Source organism: Notolepis coatsorum, assembly GCF_963971535.1.
Source record: "Notolepis coatsorum genome assembly, chromosome: 12".
In the NCBI taxonomy this organism is placed as follows: domain Eukaryota; kingdom Metazoa; phylum Chordata; class Actinopteri; order Aulopiformes; family Paralepididae; genus Notolepis; species Notolepis coatsorum.
Genome location: NC_140176.1, coordinates 34,444,669 through 34,462,890, shown reverse-complemented (window position 1 = coordinate 34,462,890; position 18,222 = coordinate 34,444,669). Strand labels below are relative to the sequence as shown.

At 45.5% G+C, this 18,222-nt stretch overlaps 1 protein-coding gene across 1 annotated transcript in view; it reads right to left on the bottom strand.

Moving 5' to 3' along the window:
- Positions 1 to 18,222, bottom strand: part of LOC311237735 (neuropilin and tolloid-like protein 1) — a 265,853-nt gene that overhangs the window by 4,381 nt on the left and 243,250 nt on the right. Inside the window, 3 exon segments of the mRNA XM_084325710.1 lie at positions 525 to 599; positions 1,595 to 2,243; positions 11,838 to 11,951. Coding sequence (XP_084181836.1) covers positions 539 to 599; positions 1,595 to 2,243; positions 11,838 to 11,951 — 824 coding nt within the window. The 3' untranslated portion in view covers positions 525 to 538.

The window sequence follows — 18,222 nt, the reverse complement described above, 5'->3', positions numbered from 1 at the left end:
AAAATGTATTTCTCTGATCTAGAGATCAAACTGTTCAAGAATGTATCTATATACAGCCGATTGGCCAAAAAAAATCACGGATTGGGGCTTCAAATAAGATTGAACTTGTCTATAACAACAATACAGGTACAGCTATAGGCCTAAATAGAGGAGGAAAGTGCAAATGTTAGACACAATATTCACTGGCCAACGGGTACAACGGAAGAAATGATTGGAAAAGGTCACATGCTAATGAACACACACACTAAAGTTCTCTTTTCCTCTGCGAAAAGAGAACATGACTTTAGCATCACGGAGAGAGAACAGAAAACACGCCAGGAAGGCAAGATGGCCGCAAGCAAGGAGAGAGGACCATCTTGGTGAAAATGAAACAGTTTCAAAACAAAAACAGCAAAAAATCACGGAAAATGAATAAAGAAAAAACAAAAAAAAACAACATAAAAGTAACAATGGCTTCCATGGGCAAGTGATGACGACTACTACACAACGACACAGAGATGATCGTTGGATTAAAGGGTGCTTACCTTCAGACTGTCTCTTAGACCCTAGTTGTGTTGTACTCTGATTCATGTTTGGTCAAAGAGCCAATGAGGCAGAACCTGAAATGTCACGGCTCTTTTGTTTAATATCAAAACTCCTTTTGCATAGAGAGGTCAGAGGTCAGATGACATAACAACGAGGTACATGACAGTTATAATACTTCATTAGCGCATCGTTAGCCCTCCAGAGAGAGTCTCTCTCGCATGCAGACTTTCCCCCTTTTCTTTGTAGGAGATGGACGTCGACACAGGTCACACAGAAAGTGCATGCGGGGAGGAAGTTACATATTTGGACGTGTTTTCTCCAGAAATAGTATTCGGTATTACCTCCACGTGTGGTACTCTTGTAAACATTATGTACAGTTATTTCTCAAGCAGTCAAGGTGCAAGTAACACAATAGAAACGTTGAATTATATCAAACGGGAATCATATTTCTCAGTATCACAGTTGTAATATTATATATTTTTACTATATTTCGCATTCATATCGATAATCAATAATAATAGTAATAATCAATAATCTCTTTTTTTAAATGTTTTTTTTTATTTTATCAATGTCAGGCACCGATACAAGCCCTTTTGTTAACAGCCCAAAAACAGACTGATTTGCAAGTTAACATCAGCTACGGAGGTCTGTGTTTATCTGTAGGTGAAACCTTGACGTACAGTATGACTCAGAGTTGTACACTCATCATTCACTGTTCAGGGAGATCTGAGAGGGTTGTCGTGTTCAAAAGATGAGCATGCAGAGGGAGGGGGGGGGGGGGGTTGGGACTCTTTACTATCATAACATAGCCCTTGCAAAAGTTCTTTATGATAGGAAGAGGAGGATTAAAAAACAAAAACAAAAACGGAATCATCGTCAAACGTTTTGAAGAAAAACAACGAAGCAAGGAAAAACAAGAATGAGAGGAGGAAGAACAACAGGACAGGAGGGGGGGGGGGGGGGGGCGTAGCGACGAAAAGAAGAGGAAGACGAAAAAATAAATGTCACCCAACATCCCCATGGCAACCCCTCTAGGGCTGTCGCTCATCAGAAATCTATGGATACTGACCGCTGTACTGCTTTCTCGTGGCGCGACAGCCGGTGGCTGGTGGTGGGCACGTCGTCCAGCTCGTCCTCCAGGTCGCAGCCCTGCTCGGCCTCCTGCGAGTAGCTGTGCTTCATCACCAGGATGCTCCTCCGGTTCCCCGCCGTGGGCAGCAGCGGCCGGACCGCCATGGACTGCTGCTGCTGCTGCTGGGGCGGCAGGTCGGCGAGCAGGGAGGTGGCGGCGGCCGCGTCGCGCACACTCAAGTTCCCGCGGCTCCCCGCGCGGCCGCTCAGCGACAGCTGGGAGAAGTGGTGGGCGGAGCCGGGGTTGGAGGTGGAGCCGCAGTGGTGGTCGTGGACGCAGCGCGAGGAGCCGCGGCGCAGGGCGTGGTAGTTCTCGAAGTCCTCCGCCAGGTCCACCAGGTCGGCCGAGGCGGCGGCCGCCGTGCTGGTGCTGCGCAGCGTGCAGAGCTCGTAGTGCGGCGGCTCCAGCACCTCCTGGAACAGCGTGGGGTCAAAGTCCTGCCGCCGCAGGATGTACTTCTTGCGCGGCTGCTTGATCTGCACGACGACCGACACGACGAGCAGCAGGAACACGATGCAGCACGTCACGCCGATGATGGTGCCGTTGGTGTTGTTCAGGTTGTCCAGGAGGTTGGCTTTCCTCTTCTCTGTAGGGAGAGGGGGGAGAGAGAGAGAGAGAGAGAGAGAGAGAGAGAGAGAGAGAGAGAGAGAGAGAGAGAGAGAGAGAGGAGAGAGAGAGGACATGTTTTATGTGAGAGACTATAATATATAATTGTAGCAGTCACGCCTGCCACACGCCACCTGAGTGTCTTTTTACAGGCTCTCCGACACAGAGACACAGAGACACAGAGACACAGAGTCACAGAGACACAGAGACACAGATACACAGAGACACAGATACACAGAGACACAGAGTCACAGATACACAGAGACACAGAGTCACAGAGACACAGAGACACAGAGACACAGATACACAGAGTCACAGAGACACAGATACACAGAGTCACAGAGACACAGACACACAGGCTGATGTAGAATGATGTAAACAGCAGAGCGGTTCATTGAAGTGGTGGCAAGATGGTACAAGCCAGAGCAGATGGATCATCGTCGTGACAGGTGAAGCTCTCCTCAGTGTGAGGATGGACGATTCACCCTGATTACCTCAATGTGTAACAGGTGCACAGCTACACTGCTCCCAGGTCTGATTAGCTTGTGAGAAGTGGCTGCTCAAACCAGCTACACTGCTCCCAGGTCTGATTAGCTTGGGAGATGTGGCTGCTCAAACCAGCTACACTGCTCCCAGGTCTGATTAGCTTGGGAGGTGTTGCTGCTCAAACCAGCTACACTGCTCCCAGGTCTGATTAGCTTGGGAGAAGTGGCTGCTAAAACCACGCACAGTGAAAATAGGCTCTAGATAGCTGGCGCTCTAGCTACGAGGATAAGACTAATCCCCGGCGCTGAATGTGTTAAAATGTAATATCAGAAATGATCGGTATCGGTTTAAAAATATATATTATATATTTTAATTTTTTTTTTTTTTTTCTTTAAATGTATTTAACCTTTATTTACCCAGGCAAGCAAGTAAGAACAAATTCTTATTTTATTTATTGTCAAAGTATGCATAATGTTGTGTTAATTCCACAACAAGAGATATGTAATGTTAATTACCTGAAATTATTCCGTTTTTGGGGGGGAAACCCTGCATATATCGGTATCGGTTGATATCGTATTGGAAATTAAGAGTTGGACAATATCGGTATATCGGTAAAAAAGTCAATATCGAACATCCCTAATCACAACAGATCAAATTAGATCAGATTAGATCATTCTATATTGTCTGTTTGTACAGAAGTATATTTTATACTGCATTATGAGAAAGAAGACATAATGCAAGCCCTTCCTTCCCTCCCAATGGAGGTCATTAATCTTTTCTGTGGCACAGTCCCATAAGTCCAAGGTTATTTTGTATTGCTCAGCCCTTTTATATTGCTGTGTTACGTTGTGACCACGTTTCTATCCTACTTAAGTAGGCTTATACTCTTTTCTGTTTGCACTTGGGGGATCTATGTGAGGGTAGGTAGGTATTTATTTAGACAACAAACATATACAGATCACATGAGTATTTGCTTTGTCAGGGATAGAAATGAAAAGCTGAGACTTATTTCCATCGTTGTCCCTGGAGTCAAGGATGCTTGATTCATACACACACAACTCATTACAGTAATATTTCACAATCATTACATTTGATAGTAATAATGGCACACAATCATTAATTAATACAAACATGCGCATTTGTTGAGACATGTTTAACTAGCCTTGAGACATAAAGTATGTGTATTCCCATTCCCATTCTTATATATCTCCAGACTTCTGTCCTTTTATACTTGCTTTTTTAATACCAGACGAGCAGCAAATGGGATGCTTTTAAATGTTCCTTTGATGCAGTCAGAGCTTGGTAAAGCTGCATTCTCCCACTATGCTCCCTTTTTATGGAATACGCTGCAAGTAAAACTTTGTCTAGAGGCACTTCCTACTGTGAATGCTTTTAAAGGTATGCTACGATTAGCCCTTTATGAAACATGTAACTGTTTTACCTGATGCTATTGCTGATCTGATTATGCTCCTTGCCACTGCACAAATGGCCTTCTGTATTTATATTTTAATTGTATGTTTTTTGTTTAATGCCCTGTTTTATGTTAAAACTTGTTGTGTGCCGTGTTGGCCAGGACTCCCTGGAAGAAGAGATCTTGTATATCAATGGGACATTCCTGGATAAATAAAGGATAAATAAATAAAAAATTTAATTCTGCTGCCGTGTTTAGCGCGGAGCACCCTGAGGGGAGGGGGGTGAGGGGCGGGAGGGAGGAAGGAAATATTGTCAGATCCACCGTTGCAGAACCGGAAGGGGCGGGATGTGGGATTGACTACAATGCCGTCATTAGGGGTGGGACTTGGCAACCCCTCCAGCACTCGTACTGCGTACACGTGGGAGGGGGAATTGGGTGTGGGATTGGGGGTGGGGGGGGCCGCTGCCACTCTTATCTCCTTCAGACAAAGCCTGGCCTTGGGAGGCTCCATCGTCCCCGGTACGCTGTGTACCATCCTCTACTCCCAACATGACCTTGTTGACTCCACCCTCTGCAGCAGACGGAGGGGGGGGGGGCATCAGGCAGCAGTGGCCAAAATGCTTCCAAAATGCCCCAATTTGGTTTAAACACAATTTATCACGTCCTTAATTTCCTGCGTGATCCCCAGCATGGCCTTTGATCTCGATTGTTCGTCAGAGTGGTAGGCAGAGAGTCTCTTATAAAGTTCCATCTGGTTGACTTCGATCCTGGCTATCGCCAACGCCAAAGGATTTACGTCTCTCCGAATTAAGTTAAAGCAGAACCAGATCCAGATAATGATCGCTCCCATTCCGATCATCATGAATGTGGGGATATACACATCCTCCACATCTTCAATTTCAAGTGGAAAAAGGCAAATTGGATTCCACTTCCCGTAGGTATCAATAGCAAACCCCGATTGGAAACTTCCGAGTGGACATAGCGGATCAGCCGCATTCTGCTTCCTAGCAGCTGGTATTCTGTGTGTAATATATGTGAGCTGAAGAGTCTGTGAGGGTAGCAGCTGCTATTCTGTGTGTAATAAATGTGATCTGAAGAGTCTATGTGAGGGTAGAAGATAGTTTTCTGTGTATAATACATGTGATCTGAAGCTCCTATGTGAGGGTAGCAGCAGTATTCAGTGTGTAATACATGTGATCTGAAGCTCCTATGTGAGGGTAACAGCTAGTATTCTGTGTGTAATACATATACAATACATCTTCAATGATCTTTTGGGCCATTCTCAACATATTTGTAGTGTAACTGTCCAGACGTGTTTGGTCAATGGATTTTCAGATTATCTTTGAGGCAGTTTTAAGGAGGCTCACCGCTCTAGAATTTGCCTGGACCGTGATGCTGTTATACCAGACAATGATGCAGTACTGGAGAACACTCTGGATGGTAGAACAGTAAAACAGGTGGAGGATGCTGCAGCTGGCACTGTAGGACCTGAGCCTACGTAGAAAGTGCATACGCAGAATCTGCATGTACGTTCCAGCTCGAAACGGACTCCCAAGTATTTATAGGCGTCCACCAGTTGGATGGGAACAATCATGAATAAGGACTGGGCTACGATCCACCACAGATCTGGGATCAAAGATGACATCCCATGTTTTTGAAACATTGGGAACAAGTGTTATTATTATAGTTATTATTATCACACTGCTGCACAAGCCAGTAGCTCTATTGACGAGCTCTATTTGTATAATGTATACAAAGCTCTATAACAAATTCTGAAGGTTAAGTCAATAACTCATCCCAAATAATTATTGCAAGTTCACATTGTGTTTTTGAAGGAATCAATAGAAAGCTCGACTCGACAAAGACTGGTGGGGTGAAAACACAAGCTGCTGCTGAAATACAGTATAGAATTACTCTTTTCTCTCCGAAGTCTCCTTTCAAATCAGTAATAGTGCCTTCTTCTGTGGTTTTCTGGGAAAGCTCGACGAACGCTCTGTGCTGCCACCACTGGTCGCCAATAAAACACATTACTATCACTAGGAGCGACAGTGGCTCAGGAGGTAGAGCGGTTGTCTGGTAATCGGAAGGTTCCCGGTTTGAATCCCGCTCCTCCTGGGCAGTGTGTCGAAGTGTCCTTGAGCAAGGCACTTAACCCCTAACTGCTCCCGATGAGCAGATTGTCACCTTGCATGGTTGCCTCTGATGTGAATGTGTGAGTGAATGGGTGAATGTGAGGAACTAAATTGTAAAGCGCTTTGGATAAAAGCTGTTATATAAATGCACCATTTACCATTTAATGTTAACCTGTCAGGTCAACATACTGATCTTATTGGCGACCAGTGGTTGGCAGCACAGACTGGAGGATATGAGACTTCGGAGAGAAAAAGGTAATCCTTTTATCCTGTATACTAGCACTGTCTCATCCGAGAACTTGAACATGTCATGGCTACCGGTCGAGCTGATAGGGTCATCTGTGTGTATAGGATGAGCGCCCGGCCCCCCTGCCTGCGGCGCTCCAGCCGCCTGCGTCCACGGGGGAGGAGAGAGCGGCAGAGGAGCCACAGGTCACACAGAGCGACGATCCATAGCGTGCGGACAGAATCATGTACGAGATTAAATAAGACGTTCATAGAGTCCTCAGCCAGACGCTCAGGCGAAAGGTCAGCTGTAGTGCCTCTCCATCATGGAGGCCGAATAGGAGAGAGAGAGGGGGGGTTCCGTGGAGAGATCCAAGCGGTCCGTGGAGAGATCTTTGACATTTTGAATATTGAGATGAACAAATACAAACAGCGCCCAGCGGCAAAGTGGGGCTTCAGCAAGATGCACTGCTGCATATTCGCCCCAAGGACGTGGGCTGGGAAGGTAGCTCAGGCCTCGGTGAAGAGGAGGCCTTGCAGGATGAACTAAATTGACGCCATTTTGTCACCGGTTCCACCCACTCAGTAGTACTAATGTATATATTTTATACCCAGTTTAATCACCTGTACATTGTATATTACTATTGCACTTCACTGTTACATTTGCACTCTGGTTGGATGCCAAACATATTTTCATTATACTGTACTTGTAATGTACTGTATGATGACAATACATTTGAATCTAATCTAATCATTACAGTTACAGTGCAGTGCATGTTGATATGTAATCTGAGATGATTTAATCTGCTGGCGTGGAAAGACGACAGCATAGAGCGCTCCGAGCGCGTGACACAGACGGGCAGCAGACAGATCCATGTCCTGGCCTCCAGACAGACACCGGGGAGCAGCAGAGCGGAGGGGTCCAGATGTGTCGCCGTATAGATATAATTGGACACACTGATCGGGAGGGCGGAGAGGAAGCGGAGAGATCAAGGGAACAGCTGAGTGAGGAACGGGGAATACAATAAGAGGCAGAAATGAATTATCCATGGAGCTCCACAGATCTCTCCAGGGTACCGGCGAGGGGGGGTTGTACGCGGAAGCACCGGAGTAGGGAGACGGTGTCGGTAAAGAGAGCGGGGGCGGTACACCGAGCTGTCAATAGCAACGCCGGGGTGATGAAGTGGCTCTTGTCCGCCATTGTAAATAAGATGAGATGTTCCTTTATTGATCCCCTTGGGGGAAATTCAGGCGTCATAGCAGCATGGGGGAGGGGAGGTACAGGTATGGGCAGGGTAATAGTAGAAAGACATAGATATAGGCAATAAAACTAGATCTGAATATAGAAATATGAGAATAAATAAACAGTGTAAAACAATATAAGTAACTAAAATAATCAGTGTAAACAAAGGTGCAGATGAGGGTCTGTATGCCCTATCTTTATATTATATGTTACAATAACTATAGGCAATCAAGAATTTGAATCTGAATATATACTAGGAGTAAGAGTAAACAGTATACACAAGGTGCCCTAAGTGGCATGATATACGTCATACGTTGTAGTCTTTGCAGGTTTTGGTGGTTAAAAGTCAGACACACTTAGGGGCGAATTCACAAAGAATGGATTGCGCGGCGCTAATAGCACCCTTAACTGTGTGCGATTAGCGAGCACTATCTGCTCCGTCTTTGCAACCTATTCACTAAAGATATTGCGCGGATGATATACTAGCGCAAACACGCAAGGTGTGCAATTTGCTCCTGATTTGCTCCAGCGCAGTTGGCTCGTGGAGCAGTTTGCACCTGACAGCGCTGTTAGCAGATATCAGGAAGGGAAAAAAATAAACCCGAAATGAGGCATAGACACAGCTAGACTGGTAATCTATAATCTATAATAATTCCCCGGTGGACAGAGGAAATTAGATTTATGAAAAATAAAAAAAAGTTTGGTCAACCCATAAAGCAGGGAAATCAAATCAAATCAAATCAAATCAAATGTATTTGTAAGGGCCGACAACACACGTTAATGTCCCCATGGGCCGGACACGTCTTCTTTAAACAAGTCAAGAAAAAACATCACAATAAGTCAAGAACAAAACAAGAACACCATAAGGTCCAACAAATTTTAAACAAATGCAAAATAAATTAATGCAACACTCCCAGACATACCCCACACGAAGGTAAGGAAAAACTCACTAAAACCTAGCAATAGGAAAAAATGCACCAGGAAAGCGGCCCATTGGTTCATTTTCTATACTGACACTAGGCTGGCCCAATCACATCTCTTACTAAGCCCCACCCCCTCCCTCAGACAGACCTCTCTGTTTCTCGAGTCAGACTCAGATCAGATGCAGCTCAGAGCAGGCCTGTCATGAAAGGGCCGAGGGACAGAGTGAGCAGGGGGAGGAGAGTGTAGCAGAGTAAGCAGAGGGTAATATTGTTTTGCTTTGCTTTGTTTGGCTTTGGCAATGCAAACGTATGTTTCCTATGTCAATAAAGCCCCTTTGAATTTAATTTAATTGAGTAGTACCTCCATGATTAACACTTTCAGTGCCACGGACGACATACTCGTTTTATCAGCCCCCCCCCATTGAGTGCCCACGACGACAAATATCGTTAATTTTTTTTATTAGCGATCTGAATTCATATTTCATCAACCGAGTCTCCCGTTGGTACACCAGCCCCTACAGGAGCTCAGATTGGAAAAAAGCGCCCCCTATCGTCTATCCCTGTGTAACTGCAGGTTAGTCGCTTAGACTGACCTGGGATCTGTAGATCTGTAGAGGTGGAGCCAACTGGCTCCTTGTGCTGGCGAGCAGTCTGCTCAAGAGGGATCTGATCGCGGGATGGAAATCAGCCTGGAATATATATTTACAGCAGCCAATAATCAATCAATAAGCGTGATCGATATTTGGAATGGCGATCAGGAATTGGAATAATCTTTTTGGATAACATCTGATCTCAGGTAAGGAATCTATTTTACCAGTCTTAGGATAATCAGACCTGTTTTCACTGAGATTTCAGCGTTTGCCCTATGTGTGATGTGGCTGTTTGGCTGTGATCGCTGATGAGGAAATAAGAGAATAGATTTTTCAGATCGCCTCTATAGCGTGCATACGTACACATATACTATCGATAATCTAGCGTTTATTTGAAAACGATTCATAAATAGGCCGAAAAATTACACCGTTTTTGTGTATTCTAGAACAGTGTTTCTCAACTGATGGGTCGCGACCCAATAGTGGGTCGCGGCGCCATTTTGAGTGGGTCGCGGATGTGTGTGTGTTTTTTTTTTTTATAATTTTTTTTTATAATTTTTCTTTTGCACTACCTATCTTTGTGAAAGTGGCTTCTCAGCTCTGGTCCAGCTGAAGACAAAGCGGAGGAACAGATTGGACATTGAGCATGACCTCAGAGTTGCTTTGTCCATCACCCCAGACTTTGAGACTCTTGTCAGGAGCAAACAACATCCCCAGTTATCCCATTAGTTCCCTGGGATGTTAAGCTAAGAAGTCTGCTAAGAAGGATATATTATTTATTATTATTATTATTATTATTATTATTATTATTATTATTATTATTATTATTATTATTATTATTATTATTATTATTATTATTATTATTATTATTATTATTTTATTATTATTATTATTATTATTATTATTATTATTATTATTATTATTATTATTATTATTATTATTATTATTATTATTATTATTATTATTATTATTATTATTATTATTATTATTATTATTATTTTATTTCACTGTTTTTAGCCTTTAGTTGCACTTTTGTTGTTATCCCATTAGTTCCCCCAAACTTACTGTAGGTCTGTTATGTTAAGCTAAGAAGTCTGCTAAGAAGCATAATTATTTATTATTATTATTATTATTATTATTATTATTATTATTATTATTATTATTATTATTATTATTATTATTATTATTATTATTATTATTATTATTATTATTATTATTATTATTATATATTATTATTATTATTATTGTTATTATTATTATTATTATTATTATTATTATTATTATTATTATTATTATTATTATTATTATTATTATTATTATTATTATTATTATTATTATTATTATTATTATTATTATTATTATTATTATTATTATTATTATTATTATTATTATTATTATTATTTTATTTCATTGGGTTTTTAGCCCTAGTTGCACTTTTGTTGCAACCCCAGTTATCCCATTAGTTCCCCCAAATTTAGGTCTGTTATGTTAAGCTAAGAAATCTGCTAAGAAGCATATATTATTTATTATTATTTTATTTCATTGGGTTTTTAGCAATAGTTGCACTTTTGTTGCACTTTTTTGTGTTTACTTCATGTTTTGAAAGATTGCGTATTACTGCAATTTTTTTTTTTTACATAAATCATAGTGGTTAAAAATTTTGGGTCGCGACTTAATGACTAAGGAAAATGTTGGGTCCCGAGGCTAGACCAGTTGAGAACCACTGTTCTAGAATATTCCAGTAAATGTCTTTTATCACGGAATCTTTATATTTTCCTTGAAAACGAGGGCTTTTCAAAATGCTATAAAACAAAAATGAACCGATAAAAAAACAATCCGTTTCGACAATGTTGACTGCAAATGAGTCATTGATAAGCGACGGGCAGATTAGACACATAATTTAAAACATAGATTAGGCGTTTTTAACGCTAACATTGAAGTGGGTGGCGGCATTCAAGGAGGTTCCGGGGCACCGAGCTCCGGCACGGAAAGTGTTAATAGGGACTCGCAGGGAGGTAGTGTGTGTGCCATGCTGACGATGATGATGATTAATTCAATTCATGTCGATAATAATTATGATAACATACTCGTAACTCCCGCACACAATTGCAATGAATATTACAGCACAAACGTTTGTGTCATCCATGTCTTGCATCATTCCGTATAGATAAAAATGAAGCTGTCGTGCACAGACCCAGGGAATTTGGCAACCACATTTGTTATTATATTACTGACGCTGCACTACCTAGGTGTTGATTGAATAAGTTTGCTTCCTATTTCTAAAAACATGTTAGTTTTCGCTTGGTGGTACAATTGGAACGTGAGTGCAGTCAATAATAATAATAAATTGTATTTATATAGCACCTTTCATACAAGGATTGCAGTTCAAAGTGCTTTACATTCGTGGGAGCCAGAAACCTACAGTAGATTCATTCAAGGTGCATGGGCAGCGGCTCAAAGTCAATGGCTGATTCCACGTTCAGGCTAGATTCTAATTCCTTTGGTTGTCGGTTGGGAAGGGAATCTGTTATGGCGCTGTGGCGACTGATTTGACCTCTCACCTTTGCAGTGGTTCTCGTCCCAGGGGTAGACGCAGTTCTGCATGCCGTTACACACCAGCGTGTTGTTGATACACATGTTGCTGTGGCAGAAGAAGGTATCTGCGTCACATGGAGCTAAGAGAGGAGAGAGAGAGAGACCAGTAAGAGAGGAGAGAGATACCAGTAAGAGAGGAGAGAGATACCAGTAAGAGAGCAGAGATATACCAGTAAGAGAGGAGAGAGATATACCAATAAGAGAGGAGAGATACCAGTAAGAGAGGAGAGATAAACCAGTAAAATAGGAGAGATATACCAGTAAGAGGAGAGATACCAGTAAGATAGCAGATAGAGATACCAGTAAAATGGGAGAGAGATACCAGTAAGAGAGGAGAGATATACCAGTAAGAGAGCAGAGAGAGATACCAGTAAAAATAGGAGATACACCAGTAAGAGAGGAGAGAGATACCAGTAAGAGAGGAGAGATACCAGTAAGAGAGGAGAGATATACCAGTAAAATAGGAGATATATACCAGTAAGAGAGGAGAGAGATACCAGTAAGATAGGAGAGAGATACCAGTAAGAGAGGAGAGAGATACCAGTAAGAGAGGAGAGAGATACCAGCCATCTGTATCTCTCTCCTGTTTTTACACCTGTTTTATACACCGGTTTTTAGACACCTGTTTTTATACACATGTTTTTATACACCTGTTTTTACACACTTGTTTTTTATACACCTGCTTTTATCTCACCCACACATCTATCTATCTATCTATCTATCTATCTATCTATCTATCTATCTATCTATCTATCTATCTATCTATCTATCTATCTATCTATCTATCTATCTATCTATCTATCTATCTATCTATCTATCTATCTATCTATCTATCTATCTATCTATCTATCTATCTATCTATCTATCTATCTATCTATCTATCTATCTATCTATCTATCTATCTATCTATCTATCTATCTATCTATCTATCTATCTATCTATCTATCTATCTATCTATCTATCTATCTATCACGTCTTCTTTAAACAAGTCAAGAAGAAACATCACAATAATTCAAGAACAAAACAAGAACACCATAAGGTCCAATTTTCTTTTTTTTTAAGATAAATGCAAAATAAATAAATGCAACACTCCCAGACATACCCCACGCGAAGGTAAGGAAAAACTCACTAAAACCTAGCAATAGGAAAAAATGCACCACAGGCAATGGGGAGGAGAGAAACCTTAGAAGGGCCATTCAAGGCGGGATCTCCCTTCTTAGATGTGATAGTAGTGTTGCAGAAAAAACAGGCAAACAGTTGGTAAGCATGCACTCATGTGTGTAGTGAAACACAGATGAGTGCATGCGATAGCAACTGAACATTTTGAAAAAGTAAAGATAGAGCTGATAGCGATAGCAACTGAACATTTTGAAAGATTAAAGATAGAGCTGATAGCGGATCTATTTGAGGCACAGGGCCGGCGCAAAGAGGGTCGCGTCCTCCCGGTCTTGATCACAGGACGTTCAACACTCCGGTCATCACTCCGAGACAGCCGGAGACAGGGAGACAGGGAGACAGGGAGCGGCGCAGAGAGGGTCGCATCCTCCCGGTCATCATCACAGGACGTCCAACACTCCGGTCATCACTACGAGACAGCCGGAGACGGGGAGACAGGGGGGCACGCAGAGAGGGTCTCATCCTCCCTATCTATCTGCCAGAACTATCACTGTCAGAACTCAGGACTTGAGAACTAGAGACTGTACTGACTACCTTGTATTTTGCACTAGAGACTCATATCACTGGACTCTCATCACTGGATTATCTTGTGTTTGTAGAGGAGCGATACCAGTAAGAGAGTAGAGATACCAGTAAGATAGGAGAGAGATATACCAGTAAGAGAGGAGAGAGATACCAGTAAGAGATGAGAAAGATACCAGTAAGAGAGGAGAGATATACCAGTAAGAGAGATACCAATAAGAGAGGAGATATACCAATAAGAGAGGATAGAGAGAGATACCAATAAGAGAGGATAGAGATACCAGTAAGAGAGGAGAGAGATACCAGTAAGAGAGGATAGAGAAAGAGATACCAGTGAGAGAGGAGATAGATATACCAGTAAGAGGATAGAGAGAGATACCTGCAGGCCAGGAGCTGCCCCATGTGCCAGACTTTCAGGGGATGGACGTTTGGAAGTGTATTACTCTAAGCAGAGTGGCTTGCCCCTGAACCCATCTGCTATTCATTAAAACTCTCCTCCTTATCTTCCTCTTCAAACACTGTGCTGTTAGTCTCTGGTCGGCACTGCAGTCTCTTCCACCTCTCTGGGGATCTGGAGAGAAGGGCTTGCAGAGCCGGCCCGTCCTACAAGCAAACTGAGCCTAGGGCCCCTGCCTCCTCTAGGGCCCCTGCCTCCTCTAAGGCCCCTGCCTCCTCTAAGGCCCCTGCCTCCTCTAGGGGCCCCTGCCTCCTCTAGGGCCCCTGCCTCCTCTAGGACCCCTGCCTCCTCTAGGGCCCCTGCCTCCTCTAGGGACCCTGTCGCATCTAGGGCCCCTGCTTCCTCTAGGACCCCTGCCTCCTCTAGGGGCCCTGTCTCCTCTAGGGCTCCTGCTTCCTCTAGGACCCCTGCCTCCTCTAGGGCCCCTGCCTCCTCTAGGGGCCCCTGCCTCCTCTAGGGCCCCTGCTATCTCTAGGACCCCTGCCTCCTCAAGGGGCCCCTGCTTCCTCTAGGACCCCTGCCTCCTCTAGGGCCCCTGCCTCCTCTAGGGGCCCCTGCCTCCTCTAGGGCCCCTGCTACCTCTAGGACCCCTGCCTCCTCAAGGGGCCCCTGCTTCCTCTAGGACCCCTGCCTCCTCTAGGGCCCCTGCCTCCTCTAGGGGCCCCTGCCTCCTCTAGGGCCCCTGCTACCTCTAGGACCCCTGCCTCCTCAAGGGGCCCCTGGTTCCTCTAGGACCCCTGCCTCCTCAAGGGGCCCTTGCTTCCTCTATGACCCCTGCCTCCTCAAGGGGGCCCTGCCTCCTCCCCCACCATTGGATGCCTTTCACAGAATGTTTAGAACGAATGAATGAATGAATCATTGCACTTATATACCGCTTTTCTAGACACCCTAAAAGCTCTTGAATGACTATTCCGTCCTCCATGATGGAAGAAAAATCTTGTAAACAAATAGCAGTGGAACAGTGACATTGTGCTTCTACCTACTCTAATAAATACATTTTAAAAATAATTAATGAAAAATCTAACCCTAACTATTAACTAACCTTACTGTCATGCACTTGTCCTAATAAACTAACCTACACTGTAGCACTCAACACTTTGATGAACATTGTGTGGCAACCCCAAGCCACCCCTGGGCTTGGTGATTGATGGGCGCTATGTGGCGACCCAATGGCTGGGCGCTGCCCATGTTTGGGCGTCCGCTTCCGGACGCACCTGTCACTAAAGACCCATCAGAGTGATTACGTGATTAGCGAATCACGGCGCGGTGCGCCTGTTGGGGAGGGGGGACTTAATGGAGCCGAGGAGCCTCCTCTCAGTCCCCCGTAGCAGCGCAAGGCAAAAGGCCACAGAGCGGAGACGCCGCCCGGCCGACAGATTACCGCCAGCAAATTGTTATTATTTGACTAGAAAATAAAGAGCATGATTTTGGGAACTGCAACCTGTCTGTGTGTTGTTTATTCTGCCACCCCTACACCTGGAATTGCCACAGTGGTGGAGAATGCGGGCATAGTCTACTGGCAATCAGGGGTGCGGAATAAACAACAATAGACTTTATCGAAGTAGAATAAAAGAAATTAAAAAAAAGAGAAGAAAAAATATATATTTAATATCGGAAAAAGCATGGACGCGCTGGTGCAGCAGCTCGTACAGGCGAGCATGGAACAACAGACCCGGCACGAAGAGGCCCTGCAAGAACAGAGGAAACAGACGGGGATGATCCACACGGAGCTCCAGCGGATGGCCTCTCACCGGCGGGAGGAAGGGGCCGCCGGGACGCGGCCTAACCCCGGGCGCTTCATCCCCAAGCTGACGGAGCAGGAGGATATAGAAGCCTATCTCCTAGCGTTTGAGCGCACCGCCGGCCGGGAGGGCTGGCCAGAAGACGACTGGGGGGGACTGCTGGCCCCCTTCCTGTCGGGTAATGCGCAAAAGGCCTACCAGGACCTGCCACCGGAGCAAGCCGAGAACTACACTCGGCTAAAGCAGGAAATTTTGTCCCGTTACGGCCATAGTCTGCAGTCCCGCGCGCAGCGGTTCCATGACTGGGTGTATGACGCACAGGCCTCCCCGCGCTCCCAGATGCACGACCTGGTCCGCATAAGCCGAGCCTGGCTAATGACTGACCCCGGAGGGCCCACGGTCTTGGAACGGATTGTTATGGACCGCTTTGTCAGAGCCCTCCCCTATGACACGAAGAAGCAGGCGAGTCAAGCGGACCCCCGCTCCGTGGAGCAGCTGGTGAATATTGTGGAGGCCCACCAGGTAACGCGGGAGTTACTCAAAGGGGGGCGAGGGGAAAAGCCAGAGCGGCCGAGAACAAGGAGGGGTCCCGACGAGCCCAGCCCAAGGGGCCGGGTAGGGAACGCAGGTGATCCCGAACTACCCCGAAGAAGACCGCTGTTCGACCAGGACCAAAGACGCTGCTATGACTGCGGCGAGCCCGGGCATCTCTCGTGGAACTGCCCAGGCCGGGATGTGTCCATGCCATCGGCGGCAGCTTCAGACCCCCGCGGAAAGACGTGCAATTATGGCGCAGCCTGTTGGGCCCATAAGGAAACATCGGCGACACTTTTACCCGTGCGCGTCAACGACAAAGATGCCGTAGCGCTCCTGGACTCGGGTAGTGTCATAACGCTGGTTCAGCCCCATTTGGCACACTGCGACGCAGAGGCTCCGCAAGTGTCAGTGTCCTGTGTGCACGGGGACACAAAGTTGTATCCTACAGCGCAGATCACCTTGACAACCACCAAGGGGGTCTGCTCGATGACAGCCGGCGTCATACCTAACCTGCCGGTAGCGCTGCTGATTGGTCGAGACTGCCCCCTGTATCGCCAGCTGTGCTCAGCCGTCATCTCCCCGCGCACCCCGCCCTGTAGCTCTCACCTCCATAGCCATGAAGTGCTTTGAGAAGCTAGTAAAGGGCTACATCTGCTCCTCCCTCCCCATCAACATGGACCCCCTGCAATTTGCATACCGCCCCAACAGGTCCACGGAGGACGCCATATCCCATGTGCTGCACACAGCAGCATCACACCTGGACAAGAGGCAGGGGAACTATGTGAGAATGCTATTCATCGACTACAGCTCGGCATTCAATACCATAGTCCCCTCCATACTCATAGCCAAGCTCAGGGACCTGGGCTTGGGCTATGACCTCTGCCAGTGGGTCTTGGACTTCCTGACTGGCAGACCCCAGGTGGTGAGAGCAGGCAACTGCACCTCCTCATCCATCACCCTCAACATAGGGGCCCCCCAGGGCTGTGTTCTGAGTCCCCTCCTCTACTCCCTGTACACACACGACTGTGTGGCTCAGCGGAGTAGCAATACAATCGTCAAATTTGCTGACGACACAGTGGTGGTGGGCCTGATCTCTGCCAACGACGAGAGGGCCTACCTGGAAGAGGTCAAGGTCCTGGCGGGATGGTGCCAGGAAAACAGCCTCTCCCTGAACGTCAGCAAAACAAAGGAGATGATTGTGGACTTCAGGAGGTCGGGGGTCAAGGACTACAGCCCCCTCAGCATCGACGGGGCACCGGTTGAGAGAATCAACAGCTTTAAGTACCTCGGAGCCTACATATCCGAGGACTTGACATGGACCACACACATTGACAGTGTTGTGAAGAAGGCACGACAACGCCTCTACTTCCTCAGGCGCCTAAGGAAGTTCCAAGTCAGCCAGAAGATCCTTAAGAACTTCTACTCATGTACAATAGAGAGCATCTTGACCGGCAACATCACCTCCTGGTTTGGGAATAGCACTGCACAAGACCGAAGCAGACTACAAAGAGTGACACGTTCAGCCGAACGCACAATTGGAGGGGGGCTCCCCACCCTCCAGAACATTTACTACAAGCGTTGCAAGGGCAAGGCTAAGAGAATCATTAAAGACTCCAGTCACCCGAACAACTGCCTCTTTGAACTGCTGCGGTCAGGCAAGCGATACCGGAGTCTCAAGGCGAGCACAGAAAGACTCAGAAGAAGCTTCTATCCCCAGGCCATCAGGCTGCTAAACGAACAATGAATGAACACTACACAACAACAACCACCAAACGCACATAGCACACACATCCACACGCACACACTCACTTTAAACAAACACTGTAGCACCCACTCCACACACTTTATAGCACACACCCACTTTAAACAAACACACTGTAGCACCCACTCCCCACACTTTATATTTATGGATGAAGG